General features: G+C 40.9%; 1 protein-coding gene and 1 long non-coding RNA gene across 4 annotated transcripts in view; one reads left to right on the forward strand and one right to left on the reverse strand.

Moving 5' to 3' along the window:
• Window positions 1-18,854, forward strand: part of CD96 (CD96 molecule) — a 108,849-nt gene that overhangs the window by 24,834 nt on the left and 65,161 nt on the right. For all 3 annotated transcript variants that reach the window (XR_004182047.1, XM_031662999.1, XM_031663000.1), the window contains exons 4-5: window positions 11,418-11,625; window positions 18,007-18,062. Coding sequence is in view for 2 of the 3 variants with exons in the window: in XM_031662999.1 (XP_031518859.1) it covers window positions 11,418-11,625; window positions 18,007-18,062 (264 nt within the window). In the remaining variant the exon portion in view is untranslated. The remainder of the gene's footprint in view (window positions 1-11,417; window positions 11,626-18,006; window positions 18,063-18,854) is intronic.
• On the reverse strand, window positions 9,287-11,423 carry LOC110742238. The gene is made up of 3 exons (XR_002519679.2): window positions 10,933-11,423; window positions 10,710-10,780; window positions 9,287-9,923 (listed from the first exon to the last, which is right to left on the reverse strand). It is a non-coding gene; the product is annotated as an uncharacterized LOC110742238 (long non-coding RNA).

Below are 18,854 nucleotides of genomic sequence, written 5' to 3' on the forward strand. Positions count from 1 at the left end.
TGTGCATAACATGCAGGTTTGTTACATATGTATACTTGTGCCATGTTAGTCTGCTGCACCCATCAACTCGTCATTTACATCAGGTATAACTCCCAATGCAATCCCTCCCCCCTCCCCCCCCCCCATGATAGGCCCCGGTGTGTGATGTTCCCCTTCCTGAGTCCAAGTGATCTCATTGTTCAGTTCCTACCTATGAGTGAGAACATGCGGTGTTTGGTTTTCTGTTCTTGTGATAGTTTGCTAAGAATGATGGTTTCCAGCTGCATCCATGTCCCTACAAAGGACGCAAACTCATCCTTTTTTATGGCTGCATAGTATTCCATGGTGTATATGTGCCACATTTTCTTAATCCAATCTGTCACTGATGGACATTTGGGTTGATTCCAAGTCTTTGCTATTGTGAATAGTGCCGCAATAAACATACGTGTGCATGTGTCTTTATAGCAGCATGATTTATAATCCTTTGGGTATATCCCCAGTAATGGGATGGCTGGGTCATATGGTACTTCTAGTTCTAGATCCTTGAGGAATCACCATACTGTTTTCCATAATGGTTGAACTAGTTTACAATCCCACCAACAGTGTAAAAGTGTTCCTATTTCTCCACATCCTCTCCAGCACCTGTTGTTTCCTGACTTTTGAATGATCGCCATTCTAACTGGTGTGAGATGGTATCTCATTGTGGTTTTGATTTGCATTTATCTGATGGCCAGTGATGATGAGCATTTTTTCATATGTCTCTTGGCTGTATGAATGTCTTCTTTTGAGAAATGTCTGTTCATATCCTTTGCCCACTTTTTGATGGGGTTGTTTGTTTTTTTCTTGTAAATTTGTTTGAGTTCTTTGTAGGTTCTGGATATTAGCCCTTTGTCAGATGAGTAGATTGCAAAAATTTTCTCCCATTCTGTAGGTTGCCTGCTCACTCTGATGGTAGTTTCTTTTGCTGTGCAGAAGCTCTTTAGTTTAATTAGATCCCATTTGTCAATTTTAGCTTTTGCTGCCGTTGCTTTTGGTGTTTTAGACATGAAGTCTTTGCCCATGCCTATGTCCTGAATGGTACTACCTAGGTTTTCCTCTAGGATTTTTATGGTATTAGGTCTAACATTTAAGTCTCTAATCCATCTTGAATTAATTTTCGTATAAGGAGTAAGGAAAGGATCCAGTTTCAGCTTTCTACTTATGGCTAGCCAATTTTCCCAGCACCATTTATTAAATAGGGAATCCTTTCCCCATTTCTTGTTTTTCTCAGGTTTGTCAAAGATCAGATGGCTGTAGATGTGTGGTATTATTTCTGAGGACTCTGTTCTGTTCCATTGGTCTATATCTCTGTTTTGGTACCAGTACCATGCTGTTTTGGTTACTGTAGCCTTGTAGTATAGTTTGAAGTCAGGTAGCGTGATGCCTCCAGCTTTGTTCTTTTGACTTAGGATTGTCTTGGAGATGCAGGCTCTTTTTTGGTTCCATATGAACTTTAAAGCAGTTTTTTCCAATTCTGTGAAGAAACTCGTTGGTAGCTTTATGAGGATGGCATTGAATCTATAAATTACCTTGGGCAGTATGGCCATTTTCACGATATTGATTCTTCCTATCCATGAGCATGGTATGTTCTTCCATTTGTTTGTGTCCTCTTTGATTTCACTGAGCAGTGGTTTGTAGTTCTCCTTGAAGAGGTCCTTTACATCCCTTGTAAGTTGGATTCCTAGGTATTTGATTCTCTTTGAAGCAATTGTGAATGGAAGTTCATTCATGATTTGGCTCTGTGTTTGTCTGTTATTGGTGTATAAGAATGCTTGTGATTTTTGCACATTAATTTTGTATCCTGAGACTTTGCTGAAGTTGCTTATCAGCTTAAGGAGATTTTGGGCTGAGACAATGGGGTTTTCTAAATATACAATCATGTCATCTGCAAACAGGGACAATTTGACTTCTTCTTTTCCTAACTGAATACCCCTGATTTCTTTCTCTTGCCTAATTGCCCTAGCCAGAACTTCCAACACTATGTTGAATAGGAGTGGTGAGAGAGGGCATCCCTGTCTTGTGCCAGTTTTCAAAGGGAATTTTTCCAGTTTTTGCCCATTCAGCATGATATTGGCTGTGGGTTTGTCATAAATAGCTCTTATGATTTTGAGGTACGTTCCATCAATACCGAATTTATTGAGCGTTTTTAGCATGAAGGGCTGTTGAATTTTGTCAAAAGCCTTTTCTGCATCTATTGAGATAATCATGTGGTTCTTGTCTTTGGTTCTGTTTATATGCTGGATTATGTTTATTGATTTGCGAATGTTGAACCAGCCTTGCATCCCACGGATGAAGCCCACTTGATCATGGTGGATAAGCTTTTTGATGTGTTGTTGAATCCGGTTTGCCAGTATTTTATTGAGGATTTTTGCATCGATGTTCATCAGGGATATTGGTCTAAAATTCTCTTTTTTTGTTGTGTCTCTGCCAGGCTTTGGTATCAGGATGATGTTGGCCTCATAAAATGAGTTAGGGAGGATTCCCTCTTTTTCTATTGATTGGAATAGTTTCAGAAGGAATGGTAACAACTCCTCCTTATACCTCTGGTAGAATTCAGCTGTGAATCCATCTGGTCCTGGACTTTTTTTGGTTGGTAGGCTATTAATTATTGCCTCAATTTCAGAGCCTACTATTGGTCTATTCAGGGATTCAACTTCTTCCTGGTTTAGTCTTGGAAGAGTGTAAGTGTCCAGGAAATTATCCATTTCTTCTAGATTTTCCAGTTTATTTGCGTAGAGGTGTTTATAGTATTCTCTGATGGTAGTTTGTATTTCTGTGGGGTCGGTGGTGATATCCCCTTTATCATTTTTAATTGCGTCGATTTGATTCTTCTCTCTTTTCTTCTTTATTAGTCTTGCTAGTGGTCTGTCAATTTTGTTGATCTTTTCAAAAAACCAACTCCTGGATTCATTGATTTTTTGGAGGGTCTTTTGTGTCTCTATCTCCTTCAGTTCTGCTCTGATCTTAGTTATTTCTTGCCTTCTGCTAGCTTTGGAATGTGTTTGCTCTTGCTTCTCTAGTTCTTTTAATTGCGATGTTAGAGTGTCAATTTTTGATCTTTCCTGCTTTCTCTTGTGGGCATTTAGTGCTATAAATTTCCCTCTACACACTGCTTTAAATGTGTCCCAGAGATTCTGGTATGTTGTATCTTTGTTCTCATTGGTTTCAAAGAACATCTTTATTTCTGCCTTCATTTCGTTATGTACCCAGTAGTCATTCAGGAGCAGATTGTTCAGTTTCCATGTAGTTGAGCAGTTTTGATTGAGTTTCTTAGTCCTGAGTTCTAGTTTGATTGCACTGTGGTCTGAGAGACAGTTTGTTATAATTTCTGTTCTTGTACATTTGCTGAGGAGTGCTTTACTTCCAATTATATGGTCAATTTTGGAGTAAGTACGATGTGGTGCTGAGAAGAATGTATATTCTGTTGATTTGGGGTGGAGAGTTCTATAGATGTCTATTAGGTCTGCTTGCTGCAGGGATGAGTTCAATTCCTGGATATCCTTGTTAACTTTCTGTCTTGTTGATCTGTCTAATGTTGACAGTGGAGTGTTGAAGTCTCCCATTATTATTGTATGGGAGTCTAAGTCTCTTTGTAAATCTCTAAGGACTTGCTTTATGAATCTGGGTGCTCCTGTATTGGGTGCATATATATTTAGGATAGTTAGCTCTTCCTGTTGAATTGATCCCTTTACCATTATGTAATGGCCTTCTTTGTCTCTTTTGATCTTTGATGGTTTAAAGTCTGTTTTATCAGAGACTAGGATTGCAACCCCCGCTTTTTTTTGTTCTCCATTTGCTTGGTAAATCTTCCTCCATCCCTTTATTTTGAGCCTATGTATGTCTCTGCGTGTGAGATGGGTCTCCTGAATACAGCAGACTGATGGGTCTTGACTCTTTATCCAGTTTGCCAGTCTGTGTCTTTTAATTGGAGCATTTAGTCCATTTACATTTAAGGTTAACATTGTTATGTGTGAACTTGATCCTGCCATTATGATATTAACTGGTTATTTTGCTCGTTAGTTGATGCAGTTTCTTCCTAGCCTCGATGGTCTTTACATTTTGGCATGTTTTTGCAATGGCTGGTACCGGTTGTTCCTTTCCATGTTGAGTGCTTCCTTCAGGGTCTCTTGTAAGGCAGGCCTGGTGGAGACAAAATCTCTAAGCATTTGCTTATCTGTAAAGGATTTTATTTCTCCTTCACTTATGAAACTGAGTTTGGCTGGATATGAAATTCTGGGTTTAAAATTCTTTTCTTTAAGAATGTTGAATATTGGCCCCCACTCTCTTCTGGCTTGTAGAGTTTCTGCCGAGAGATCTGCTGTGAGTCTGATGGGCTTCCCTTTGTGGGTAACCTGACCTTTCTCTCTGGCTGCCCTTAAGATTTTTTCCTTCATTTCAACTTTGGTGAATCTGGCAATTATGTGTCTTGGAGTTGCTCTTCTCGAGGAGTATCTTTGTGGCGTTCTCTGTATTTCCTGGATTTGAATGTTGGCCTGCCCTACTAGGTTGGGGAAGTTCTCCTGGATGATATCCTGAAGAGTGTTTTCCAACTTGCTTCCATTTTCCCCCTCACTTTCAGGCACCCCAATCAGACGTAGATTTGGTCTTTTTACATAATCCCATACTTCTTGCAGGCTTTGTTCATTTCTTTTTCTTCTTTTTTCTTTTGGTTTCTCTTCTCGCTTCATTTCATTCATTTGATCCTCAATCGCTGATACTCTTTCTTCCAGTTGATCGAGTCGGTTACTGAAGCTTGTGCATTTGTCACGTATTTCTCGTGTCATGGTTTTCATCTCTTTCATTTCGTTTATGACCTTCTCTGCATTAATTACTCTAGCCGTCAATTCTTCCACTTTTTTTTCAAGATTTTTAGTTTCTTTGCGCTGGGTACGTAATTCCTCCTTTAGCTCTGAGAAATTTGATGGACTGAAGCCTTCTTCTCTCATCTCGTCAAAGTCATTCTCCGTCCAGCTTTGATCCGTTGCTGGCGATGAGCTGCGCTCCTTTGCCGGGGGAGATGTGCTCTTATTTTTTTAATTTCCAGCTTTTCTGCCCTGCTTTTTCCCCATCTTTGTGGTTTTATCTGCCTCTGGTCTTTGATGATGGTGATCTACTGATGGGGTTTTGGTGTAGGTGTCCTTCCTGTTTGATAGTTTTCCTTCTAACAGTCAGGACCCTCAGCTGTAGGTCTGTTGGAGATTGCTTGAGGTCCACTCCAGACCCTGTTTGCCTGGGTATCAGCAGCAGAGGCTGCAGAAGATAGAATATTTCTGAACAGCGAGTGTACCTGTCTGATTCTTGCTTTGGAAGCTTCCTCTCAGGGGTGTACTCCACCCTGTGAGGTGTGGGGTGTCAGACTGCCCCTAGTGGGGGATGTCTCCCAGTTAGGCTACTCAGGGGTCAGGGACCCACTTGAGCAGGCAGTCTGTCCCTTCTCAGATCTCAACCTCTGTGTTGGGAGATCCACTGCTCTCTTCAAAGCTGTCAGACAGAGTCGTTTGCGTCTGCAGAGCTTTCTGCTGCTTTTTTGTTGTTGTTGTTGTTGTGTAGCTGTGCCCTGTCCCCAGAGGTGGAGTCTACAGAGACAGGCAGGTTTCCTTGAGCTGCTGTGAGCTCCACCCAGTTGGAGCTTCCCAGCAGCTTTGTTTACCTACTTAAGCCTCAGCAATGGCGGGCGCCCCTCCCCCAGCCTCGCTGCTGCCTTGCCGGTAGATCACAGACTGCTGTGCTAGCAATGAGGGAGGCTCCGTGGGTGTGGGACCCTCCCGGCCAGGTGTGGGATATGATCTCCTGGTGTGCCTGTTTGCTTAAAGCGCAATATTGGGGTGAGAGTTACCCGATTTTCCAGGTGTTGTATGTCTCAGTTCCCCTGGCTAGGAAAAGGGATTCCCTTCCCCCTTGCGCTTCCCAGGTGAGGCGATGCCTCGCCCTGCTTCAGCTCTCGCTGGTGGGGCTGCAGCAGCTGACCAGCACCGATCGTCCGGCACTCCCCAGTGAGATGAACCCAGTACCTCAGTTGAAAATGCAGAAATCACTGGTCTTCTGTGTCGCTCGCGCTGGGAGTTGGAGACTGGAGCTGTTCCTATTCGGCCATCTTGCTCCGCCCCTCGCTCTTATTTAATATTTGTGCTATTTATGTTAAAAGGTAAATGGTACTCTAGACAATGTTTGTTATGCTTATGGATGCCTCACTATTCAAAAAACAAAACTGTAACCTCTTATCTGATGGCAGCTGATTCTAATTGTCTTTAATAAAAAAATAAAGTGCTAGCCGAACTGCAAAGTGTTGATAACCAACAACAATGATTAGAAATATATTGTTCTGGTGGTCTACAAAATGGACATAGGAAGCTTTGCAAGCAGCTTGCTTTGACAGCACTGACTGGATGGAGAATAAATGGAGGAAATGTGAAGATAGGAAACAGTTTGGAGAAAAAGGGAGTAGCAATCAATACAATTAACAGCAGTTATCGAATGAGCTCTGTACACTCAGCACCTGCCACGTGCTGTGGTCAGTGCATCCAGCTTTGACATGGAGCTGGTTTCAAGGAGCTCAGGATAGCTCAGACGAAATATCATCACTAAATCAAGGAGGCTGAACAAGCCAAGTCTGAAAACCTGAAATTATGTTCCAAAATCTGAAAGTTTTTTAGCACACACATGATGCTCAAAAGAAATGTTCAATGGATTATTTCAGATTCCAGATCTTCAGATTTGAGATGTTCAACTGGCATAATGTAAATATTCCAAAATCCAAAACAATCTGAAGCCTGAAATACTTCTGATACCAAGCATTTCAGATAAGCGACACTCAATCTGTAGTACAAACATTCCTCTTCTAAATTGAAAATTTTGATTCTAGTTCAAAAACAAAGCCTCAGTGACTTATTTTAGAATTTGTCAAGTACTTAAGGGACATATAACAGCAGTTTCATGATTCAATATGATCCCTTTCAGCCCTTACCATGCTAATTATTTTATTAAGCTCCTATACATAATTTAATTATGCATTTGTTTATTTTCTGTGGCTCCTGATTTTCATATTTGTTTGTGTGTGTGTGTTTGTTCTTCTCCTTAAGTAGTTTTTTTAGTGCAAAAGATCTATTTAAAAATTATATTTTAAAATTAATTTTTTTTAGATTTTTTTTTTTTTTTTTTTTTGAGGCAGGGTCTGACTTTGTTGCTCAGGCTGGAGTACAGTGACATAATCTTGGCTCACTGCAGCCTTGACCTCTCCAGGCTCAGGTGATCCTCCCACATCAGCCTCTCGAGTAACTGGTACAGCAGGTATGTGCCACCACACCTGGCTAATTTTTTTGTATTTTTAGGAAAGACAGGGTTTCACCATGTTTCCCAGGCTGGTCTTGAACTCCTGAGTTCAAGCAATCCACCAGCCTTGGCCTCCCAAAGTGCTGGAATTATAGGCATGAGCCACCAAACTCAGCCCTTAAGTAGATTATATGTAGGAAAGGTAAAGACTGTTTCTTCTACTACTTTTGTGAGACTATATATAGCAAAGTCATTAACAATGTGACTTTTGGAGGGAAATTGCTGTTTTCAAGACCTGGATCTCCATTACTTACTAGCTGTGCGACCTAAGGGCTGGGATTAGAGTGAAGCAAGTAAGGCTCTTAATCTTGGGAGCAAAATTTAAGGGAGCACAAAAATATTAGCAATCAAGATAAATATTTTAATACAATATTTTTAAAAATCAGAAGTTAGGGAAAATCCATGATGAACAAAATATCAAATTTGTAAATAAAGGCGGACTGTTGCTTGGATGTTTTTGAGACCTTACTACATTTATATTGTTTAAGGAACAGTATTTTCAATCAACTTGTTGTCTCTGGGCTTCATGGCCATTTTGTCCCCCAAGGGCTAGTGTATAAGGGTTGACACTGGCAAGCGAGCAGATTGAGCTATTCATGAGTTTATAACTGTCTTAGTCTATTTTGTGCTGCTGCATATAACAGAATATCTGAAACTGAGAAATTTATAAACAGAAATTTATTCTCTCACAGTTCTGGAGGCTGGGAAGTCCCAAATCAAGGTGCCAGCAAGTTAGAACCTGGTCTCTGTGCTTCCAAGATGGCACCTTGAATGCTGTATTCTCCAGAGAGGACAAAAAAGTTGTGTCCTCACATGGCAGAAGAGCAGAAGAGAGAGAACTCACTACTACAAGCACTTTGTACAGAGGCATTAATGCATTTATGAGGGCAGAGCCCTTTGGATCTCCCATTAGGCTTCTCCTCCCAACACTGTGCCATTGGGGATTAAGTTTCCATATGAGTTTTGGAAGGGACAAAAACATTCAAACCATAGCAATGAATCTCCATAATTCCTCAATTTAGCCAGGCACATAATGAATACTCATGAAATAGCAGGTTGATCTCATAGGCTGGACTAGATAATAATAAGCTTGTATTATTGAACATCTATTAAGTGTCAGGACTAGAGTAAGTATATCATATATGTTAGCTCATTAAATCTATATTTCCCATTAAAATGTGAGAGTCTACCAAGGTGTGAATCCATAAAGTTTTAGAAATACTTATTAATAATTTTTAAAGTGAGCAATTTTTTTCTTTGAAGAACAGGAAAAGAAAAACCTGGTAGAAATCAGGCTTTCACATGCAGGTTCTAGCCTCCACCAGTCTGTTTCCTGAAGACTGGGTTAGCTGAGAGCATTATTATCAAGTAGGAGTTGAGGTATGCTCTAAACACCTATCACCAAAAGTGGGTCAATATGTCATACAAAGGCCCCTTTCAATCAGCAAATTGCCCACACCCCTGTAACCTACAACTCACATAAAAAGTTCTAGCTTTCTAAAATTTCTGTTAAACTTCTCACTCTATATACTTCAGAAAGGTTTTTTTAATTTATTATTGTGATTTCATAGTTTGGTTCTTATTAGTACAAATTGTATCTGAGACATTTGTCCCCAGTTCTGGGCATCCTTGCTTTTTGATGCTGTTTCTTAAATACCTCTTACTCTGTGTGATATTTGAGCAAATTTTTAGCCTCAATTTATTTTACATAGTTGTAAGAAGTAAACAAGACTTGAAAGGACTTTGCAGAATTCTTACAATATAATAGGTACTAAATAAATTTAAACTATGACTAATAAGAATATGAAATTTTAATAGTGGTCATAACATAATATTAGTATTTTTCTCCCTCTCCCATCCCTAGGCATTTCGTTGTTTGCCTGTGCTAATTTTTTCACCTCTCCTCCCATTTGCTCTATGAAGGCAGCCACTCATATGTAAGTTCTTGCTACTGCCCCCTTTATAACTGAAGACTCTAGAATGTCTCAGGATCTCCTTATCTTGTAGGTTACAGGGCGTTCTTTGCAACTGAATCCCATCTTTTCCAATGAAGGAACAAACTTTCTTTCTGCAAAAGTCAACTGCCGAGGGGAAAAAAGCAACCTTTGGATAAAGTAGAAAGGTTTTGTATTTTTTCTCTATCAACTGAACCACCTAGTCACAATCTGCTATATAATAAAGAAAAAAGCGGTTTTTCTCACCAGTCTCCAACTTCAGCATGTAACTGCTCTTTTTCCCACAACAAAGTGACAGTTGATGGAACTGTTCCAAATGGTAGTCATATACTAAATGACCAAGGAACATTTTCAACTCTAAAATCCTGACACACACAAAAAAGCAAGAGGCTGCCAAACATACCTGTGCCAAAAGATCTGCAGGGGTTACCTGCCTTCTTAATTACTGACCTCCAGACCTGCCAGTGCTGAGTGACATGCTTTCCACTTTCTTCTCCTGTCCCCACCCAATACTTAGAGCTCCTCTGGGCGATCCTGTCTCTGTAATACAGTCTTTCTCCCTTTTTCTTGTGCTTTTCTTCTTTAAAGAAAACAGCAGCACAGATTCTTGGGTCCTTCTTTCTAAGGGTAAAAGGTATGTAAATTGCTTCAGGAAAAAGAATTCAGCAGAGTGTGATTATTTGCAGCCAATAACACAATACTATCTGCATGTAAGACTGACACAAATCCTAGCCAGATTCAGCTAAAGAACTGTGTCTTACATAAGAGTTTCTACTAAGTATATTTTGGAATTATCTCTTTAAACTGTTTAAGAAGTCTGCTTTAGTCCTTCCTCTGTTTCTGCCCATACTTGAATGGGGTTTCCATTTCATGTAGCCTGATCTGTCTCATTTTTAAAACTAGAGATTCCAATTCATAGATCTTATCATTATTTTGTAACATTTCCCCCCATTGAATGCATTCCTGTTTATCCTTCTCCATTTTAATTCCCTCCATTTCCCCTGATGCCTGTGCACAAGGATTCATCTGTTGTTTAGAGTTAGGCCAGTAGATGTCAGCCCTGGATTCCCTGAGTACCTTAAAAACAACTGTCCTAGCCATGGCCTTATCCCAGACAGACTAAATTAGAATCTCTAGAAGAGAAGCGTGTGCATCGGGGTGTTTTAAAAGCAGCTCAACCGAGAATGCTGAGTCATACTAACGGGGTCTGAAGACCTAATCCATCTTCTACCCCTGTGCCCCTCAAGAATCCCCTCCTCACTGGGCCCCTAGTGAGCACGTTTATTGACATCAATCAACACTGTGACAACCCAGGGAGCTTGTCCAAAAAAATTCCAGGCACAGACAGAATAATAGTGCTTTTCATCACAGATGGAAGGAAGGATATGCGATAGAAAAACCAAGTACCTCAAATATACTCTGATCTCGAAAATTCAGATTAACATTTTCAGCCTACTCTTCATGCATCCTCTTTGAAGCTAACACAAACACAGAAAAAAAGAGAATAGGGTTAGGACCAGAACAAGGCTGTGAAAGGAGGCAAGGAGGTGCCCAGGGCACAAAATTTAAGGAGGTACTCACTGTTGGGTGCCAACATTTCACTAGCAAGACTTTGAGAACATCACTTTACCTGATCCTAGTCCAGGCTCAGGGAGGAGCTGAAGAGAGTCCTTTTCTAAAGGAATTCAGGGATAACTGTAATCATCCAGTTTAAGTGAAGATTTTATGAAATCTTCACACTGATACAGTCTTCTCAGCACATCTTAGCAGTAAGATGCCAGAACTTCTTAAATGAAAATTAAAATCTGCCATTAGTTCCACACCCATTCCAGCCCCCAAATCCTACTCCAGATATGCAGTTCATAGAAGATTATGAAGGAGAAGGTCTAGTCAGAAGAACAGAATGTTTCCATTTGTTAGGAGAGGGTGACAATAGTTTTTAACTGAAAGTCAAGTGTATACTTTCTCTAGTAATATACTAAATGTCTCTTAATTTCCATCCTTCATTCTTCCTCTCTACTTTACAAAAAATACATGAGTCGATGCTTGTGAAATGCCTAGTTCAGAGCTGGCACAGTTGAGGGCTCAATAACTGGTAATGATTTTTCTCACCAGGAGGATAATGGAACTCAGCAAACACTTATCTCCCAAGATCACCTCATCAGCAGTTCCACATTACTTAAAGATAGAGTCAAGGTTGGTACAGACTACAGACTTCACCTCTCTCCAGTCCAAATCTTCGATGATGGGCGGAAGTTCTCTTGCCACATGAGAGTCGGTCCTGACAAAATCTTGAGGAGCTCCACCACAATCAAGGTTTTTGGTAAGGGCTGTTGTTCTACAGACTCCCTGACACCCTCCTGTCTCTTGCCCTGCTCTTCCCTGAAGAGGAAGCACTCTATTATGCTGCAGAGCCGCCACACGTGGGTAACAATGCTGGAGTCTGTTTCCCTGGATACTTGTCATTCTTGTTGGAGATGAGGATGATGGTAGAATGCTAAAGAATAATGATTCCATTAACAGAATAAAATCACACAGAAAGCAATAATTTTCTGTATTGGTTCATTTTCTGTTGCTTACAATGGAATACCTGAAACTAAGTAATTTATAAAGAAAAGGAATTTGTTACTTACAGTTATGGAGGCTAAATCCAAGGTCGAGGGGATGCATCTGGTGAGAACCTTCTTGCTGATGGGGGGACTAACTGAAGAATCCCAAGGTGACACAGGGTATCACATGGCAAGGGGACAGAGTTTGCTAATGTGCTAACTCAGGTCTCTCTTCCTCTTCTTATAAGGCCACCAGTTGCCCTCCCATCATAACTCATGACTCCAATAACCCTTTAATCCATAAATGGATTAATCTTATTCATAAGGACAGAGACCTGATGATTCAGTCACCCATGAAAGACCCCAGCTGTCAATACTGCCACACTGGAGATTAAATTTCAACATAAATTTTGGAGTGGACATTCAAACCATAGCAGATAGATCAATTTCCTGGTGACCACTATCTTATTTACAACTTTAATGTTTCTCAGAATACTGGAAGTCTCTTTAATTGTAGCTGCCAAAGTCTAATTGCTTAGTTGTCTAATTGTCTTAGTTGCTTGCTTGAGCAAGGTGGAGTAAGGTCAGTGAGAAAAGGAAGGTGATAAATATAGCCCCAGGGAAACTGCAGAAGTTCCTCCTCCCCTGCTATCCTGCCAAGTCCAGCTGGGGTGAGACAGTCAGGTCCAGCCCTTCGGGCAAAGGAGCCTTCAGGAAAGGCCTTCTGAACCTGCACTGTCGGGATTGTGGACCTGAGCTGTGAAATCCACTGCGGCCTCACTCAAAATGCAGAGTATTTGCAGGGTGCAAATTTAAGGAAGAAAGGTTAGAATTCTATTTTCCCCAGTGGTACAAGAAAGTACCACTAATTAATAAACACCGTTAATAAAGAGAAGCCCCTGCCTTTGGATGTTTTTTCATTTTTTGTGACAAAGATCTGTGTCTTTTGGAAAGTCAATTTTAAAGAAGGCAAAGAGAAAAGCAGTGAGATGGATAGGCAATTAATTATTTTTGAAAATGAGATAAACAAAGGGAAAACAGCTTCACAAACCTATGGGCACAGGCTGCTAGATTGTTCCTCAATTCTCTAAAGGGCAGAGCAAGCAAAAAAAAAATTATTTGGAATTGTATTGCCTTATTATTGGCAGTCATACAATGTAGTATTTTGAAGAAAACGCAAAATTGCCTCCCCCTTCCCTCCTCTGTCCTCCCCTTTCCTCTGCATCCTCCCTCTTCTCTTTCTCTTCATCTCTCCTCAGGGATGGACTAGGCAATAATCATCCCTGATGACCAGGTTCCTTACGGAGCCTAAACAGTGTCCTGTGAAGAGTTGGAAACAAGCTGTTCATCTCTTTTGTTATCACCATTTGTTTATTTACCAGGGTGTGACTGTCTTAGTGCAAACATGAAACTGCCTCCTCTGGTCTATTGGCAAACCAATGAAGGCAGCCATCCTCAGTGTGGAAAGAAATATCAATTGTAATTTAGGCAAGCTGTGTCCCCTGTTGATCAAGATTTTTTGCACCATAACTTGATCTAATTGCCTTGTCAACATCTATACTGTGTCCTATATCTCTTTGCTGCATTAAAATACCTCTACTTTGATCTTAAATGTTTTTCGCTCTTTTATATGTCACTTTTATCACCCTATTGGATTCTACATATCTCTGTCTCTACATTTCTCTTGTTTCTTCTTTGAAGTCCTTTCAGTGGATGCTTTAAAATATGAAGCTCTGCCTGCTTGTTCAGAAAATTACATTTTTCCTGCTTCCTGGCTTTTGCATTTAGTAAATTGGCTGGGTGGGTTGTGTTTGGGTGGAGTCTTATCCAGTCCTTAACCTATTTTGAGGTGTTACCCAAGTACATATTGTGGCCCTGACCACATATCTTATCAGAACCTACTTTACATCCCTTGGTGATTCCTCATATAGAGTAAGTCGCCCCAAAACACCCATGAAAACCTTGAAATCAACACCCAAATGTATCCCAGACTTATTCAACATCCCTAAACCCAGCATATTTCCTCTTCCCAAACAGTGCTCATTACTCAACTCTTCATTCTCTAACAGACCAGGGACAAGAGGGGCTACTCCAGCAATTTTGCCACTTCCTGCATCTCCTTCACTGGTCTCCTTTGTTTTTCCTTTCCTTGGCAGGGAGTCACCTGCCCATCACAGGGTTGTTCTGTTCCACTCCTAAATTCCAAATCTGATTGTCCTCAGCCTCAAAGAAAATCTTTCTCACCCTGTCACCTCTGCAAATTTTAGTAGTTGTTCTTTCACGGCTTTTATTCTGCTGGTATTTGTTAACAGGAGGTAAGAGATACCACTCCACCCATTAGTGTTTCAGATTGTATCTTGGTTTTGGGTTCCCCTGAAATAAAACATTGAGATGAGGATTGGGATTAATTTATTTGAAAGACCATCCTTGGAAACATCAGAAAAGGAGTGAGAAAGTGAGTCAGGGAAGGGAAGGGAAGGAAGATAATAAAATGTACAAGATTACATCTGTTACCACCATAGGTTTAGAACTCATCTCACTGGGAGACAGCATAGAACACACATCAGAGTTATCCCACATGAAGGGCAAGAAAGCTGGGGTATTTATCTACCATCTCTCCATCTGTTATCACTATTAACTCTCTGGGACTCCCAGTTTTTACTACCTGTGGACTAAGTGTACTCCCATAATCTCAATAAATCGTTATGCAAAGAGTCATCTAGTCATCAAAGAGTTATCCCAGTAAGAGGTCTTCAGTGTGCCGAGGTAAATGGCAAGTGGCTGTAGCAGGCACTGACAACATCTGTGACTGGAGGTTTAGCATTCTTTCCACTGAGTTACAGAACGCTGTGTTTGCTATGCTCAAGAATGTACTTGAAGCCACCTCTGTTCAACATGATGTACTAATGTCTAGTTTGTGCTGGGCACTGTTAAGTGCTGGAGATGAAGAAATTGATAAAATACTGGCTTTGAGGCACTTAAAATCTAGTAAAACAACAAAATCACTGAAATATTCCCTGATATTTCCTAGTACCAAGCAACCAAACAAGAGCCAAATGTTTCTCTGCTCCACTTCAGGGATCTTTATAACGAGAATTTAATTGTAAGCTGCTTTAGTCCATTTTCATGCTGCTGATAAAGACATACCCAAAACTGGGAAGAAAAAGAGATTTAATTAGACTTACAGTTCCACATGGCTGTGGAGCCCTCAGAATCATGGCGGGAGGTGAAAGGCACTTCTTCCTAGCTTTTGCATTTAGTAAATTGGCTGGAAGGGTTGTGTTTGGGTGGAGTCTTATCCAGTCCTTAACCTACTTTGAGGTGTTACCCAAGTATATATTGTGGCCCTGACCACATATCTTATCAGAACCTACTTTACATCCATTGATGATTCCCCGTATAGAATAAGTCTCCCCAAAACACCCATGAAAACTTTGAAATCAACACCCAAATGTATCACAGACCTATTCCACATGCCCTAAACCCAGCATATTTCTTCCCAGCAACAGAAAAATGAGGAGAATCAAAAGCAGAAATGCCTGTTAAACCCATTAGATCTCATGAGACTTATTCACTGTCATGAGAATACCATGGGAAAGACCGGCCCTCATGATTCAGTTACCTCCCATCAGGTCCCTTCCACAACACGTTGGAATTCTGGGAGACACAATTCAAGTTGAGATTTGGGTAGGGACACAGTCAAGCCATGTAATTTCACCCCTGACCCATCCCAAATCTCATGTCCTCACATTGCAAAATCAATCATGTCTTCCCAACAGTCCCCCAAATTCTTAACCCATTTCAGCATTAACCCAAAAGTCCACGTCCAAAATCCCATCTGAGACAAGGCAAGTCCCTTCTGCCTATGATCCTGTAGAATCAAAAGCAAGTTAGTTTCTTTCTAGATATAATGAGGGTACAAGCATTGGGTAAATACAACCATTCTAAATGGGAGAAATTGGCCAAAACAAAGGGGCTACAGGCCCCATGCAAGTCCAAAATCCAGCAGGGCAGTCAACTCTTAAAGTTCCAGAATGATCTCCTTTGACTCTATGTCTTGCATTCGGGTCACACAGATGCAAGAGGTAGGTTCCCATGATCTTAGGCAGTTCCATCCCTGTGGCTTTACAGGGTACAGCGTCCCTCCTGGCTGCTTTCATGGGCTAGTGTTGAGTGTCTGCAGCTTTTTCAGGAGCACAGTGCAATCTGTTGGTGGACCTACCATACTGGGGTCTGGAGGATGGTGGCCCTCTTCTCACAGGTCCACTAGTCAGTGCTCCATTAGGGACTCTGTGTGGGGGCTTCGACCCCCCATTTCCCTTCTGCACTGCCCTAACAGAGGTTCTTCATGAGGGCCCCACCCTTGTAGCAAACTTTTGCTGGGTATTCAGACATTTCCATAAATCTTCTGAAATCCAGGCGGAGGTTCCCAAACCTCAGTTCTTGACTTCTCTGCACCCACAGGCTCAACACCACGTGGAAGCTGCCAAGGCTTGGGGCTTCCACACTTTTTGAAGCAACAGCTAAAGCTGCACGTTGGCCCCTTTCAACCATAGCTGGAGTGGCTGGGACACAGGGCACCAAGTCTCGAGGCTGCACACAGCAAGGGGACCCTGGACCCAGCCCAGGAAACCATTTTTTCCTCCTGGGTCTCTGGGCCTGTGATGGGAGGGGCTGCTGTGAAGGTCTCTGACATAGCCTGGAGACATTTTTCCCATGGTCTCGGAGATTAACATTAGGCTCCTTCCTACTTATGCAAATTTCTGCAGCCAGCTTGAATTTCTCCCCAGAAAATGGGTTTCTCTTTTCTATCCCGTAGTCAGGCTGCAAATTTTCCAAACTTTTATGCTCTGCTTCCCTTATAAAGCTGAATGCCTTTAACAGCACCCAAGACACCTCTTGAATGCTTTGCTGCTTAGAAATTTCTTCCGCCAGACACCCTAAATCATCTCTCTTAAGTTCAAAGTTCCGCAAATCTCTAGGCCAGGGGCAAAATGCTGCCAGTCTCTTTGCTAAAATATATCAAGTCACCTTTGCTCCAGTTCCCAACAAGTTCCTCATCTCTATCTGAGACCACCTCAGCCTCGACCTTATTGTTCATATCAACATCAGCATTTTTGTCAAAGTGATACAACAAATCTCTAGGAGGTTCCAAACTTTACAACATTTTCTTGTCTTCTTCTGAGCCCTCCAAACTGTTTCAACCTCTGCCTGTTACCCAGTGCCAAAGTCACATCCACATTTTTGGGTATCTTTTCAGCAACACTCCACTGTGGTGGTACTAATTTACTGTATTAGTCTGTTTTCACACTGCTGATAAAGACATACCCAAGACTGGGAAGAAAAAGAGGTTTAATTGGACTTACAGTTCCACATGACCGCGGAGGCCTCAGAATTGTGGTGGGAGGTGAAAGGCACTTCTTACACGGCAATGGGAAGAGAAAAATGAGGAGAAGCAAAGGCGGAAACCCCTGATAGACCCATCAGATCTCATGAAACTTATTCACTATCACAAGAATAGCATAGGAAAGACCAGCCCCCATGATTCAATTACCTCTCGCCAGGTCCCTTCCACAACACATGGGAATTCTGGGAGATACAATTCAAGTTGAGATTTGAGTGGGGACACAGTCCAACCATATCATAAGCCTTTGTGCATGTAGAACATTCCTCTTTTCTCTCCCTCCTCACCACCCATCCTCCGCTTGTACTACCAGTCTTCCACATTCCCAATTTTACTTAACTCATCGCTGGTAACCACATCACATCTTCCAAAAGCCTCCTCCTATCCTCCAAGGTTAGGTTAAAAAATTTATTTAAAAGCTGTCTTCAAATACTACATGTCCTTAATCATTGTACTTATCTCAGTGTATTATAACTTCCAGTTTGTTTATCTGTATTCCCAAGAAATTGCAGATTTCTTAAAAACAGTGAATACTATTTGTCCACCTTTGTTTCCTAGGCATCTAGCATACTGCCAGGTACACAGCAGGCCTGGCAGTATTATATTAATAAATATTAATTTATAAATATTAATAAATAAATATTAATATTTGATGAATGAAGATTCTCATAGACACACACACACATACACACACTAGTGGCCAGGTAGGATGACATTTGGTGCCACTAACTATGTTTTATTTGCCTTTAAGCTAAACCGGAAATCCCCATGATTGTGGAAAATAACTCCACGGATGTCTTGGTAGAGGTGAGTCACATAAAAGCCTTTGAAAATCTACAACATTACATGTAAGGTGTGTCAGGTTGCATAGTTGCCAGGAATGTTCTCTCAAAGAACTTTACTCCTTGGCCCTTGACCAATTAACTGCTAATAGGGATGAAGGGAAGCTGAGTTGTTTCTAGAAAGTGAATGGGAATTTTCATTTTTAGACTTAGTGCTCTCAGAATGATCTGCACTTTTAGTCCTTAAATTTCTCAGGAAAAAAATAGTTACAATTGTTTAAATTTCTCTTTAATAAAAATTGAGGTGGATAGTGAGGACAAAGTAGGGCAGAAAGCTGTGTGAATCCTGGTGTAAGAATAAAGTTTTGGCTCAGCTGATGTTTGATTTGTTCTATTCCATTTCCTTTACCTGCTTTCCCATTGTTTTTATTTAAAGTGATGAGAGAAAATATGCCCTCCTGTACTCCTGCAGAACCCTGGCTAAGTCTTTGGTGGTAAAGAGGAAGGGTAGGAGAAACAAGAAAATTAAATAGGGACCTCTGACTTAACTTCTTCTGGGTGGTAGTTACCAACCTCTAGTCACTAGGATCTGGACTCAATTTCTCGCTCTTCCTCTTGCGAACTGTGACTTTGGGCAAATTACTTCATGTCTTTGCAGTCAGTTTCCCCATCTATATGAAGTGAATAATAATACTATCTTCACATAGCTGCTGTTTTAAAAAATTAAATAACATATGAAAAAGTCTGAGTAGAGTGTGGCATATATTAAGTGTTTAATCAGCATTATTGTTCTTGTTTTTGTTGTTATTACTATTAT

This window comes from Papio anubis, chromosome 2, assembly GCF_008728515.1.
Source record: "Papio anubis isolate 15944 chromosome 2, Panubis1.0, whole genome shotgun sequence".
NCBI lineage: Eukaryota > Metazoa > Chordata > Mammalia > Primates > Cercopithecidae > Papio > Papio anubis.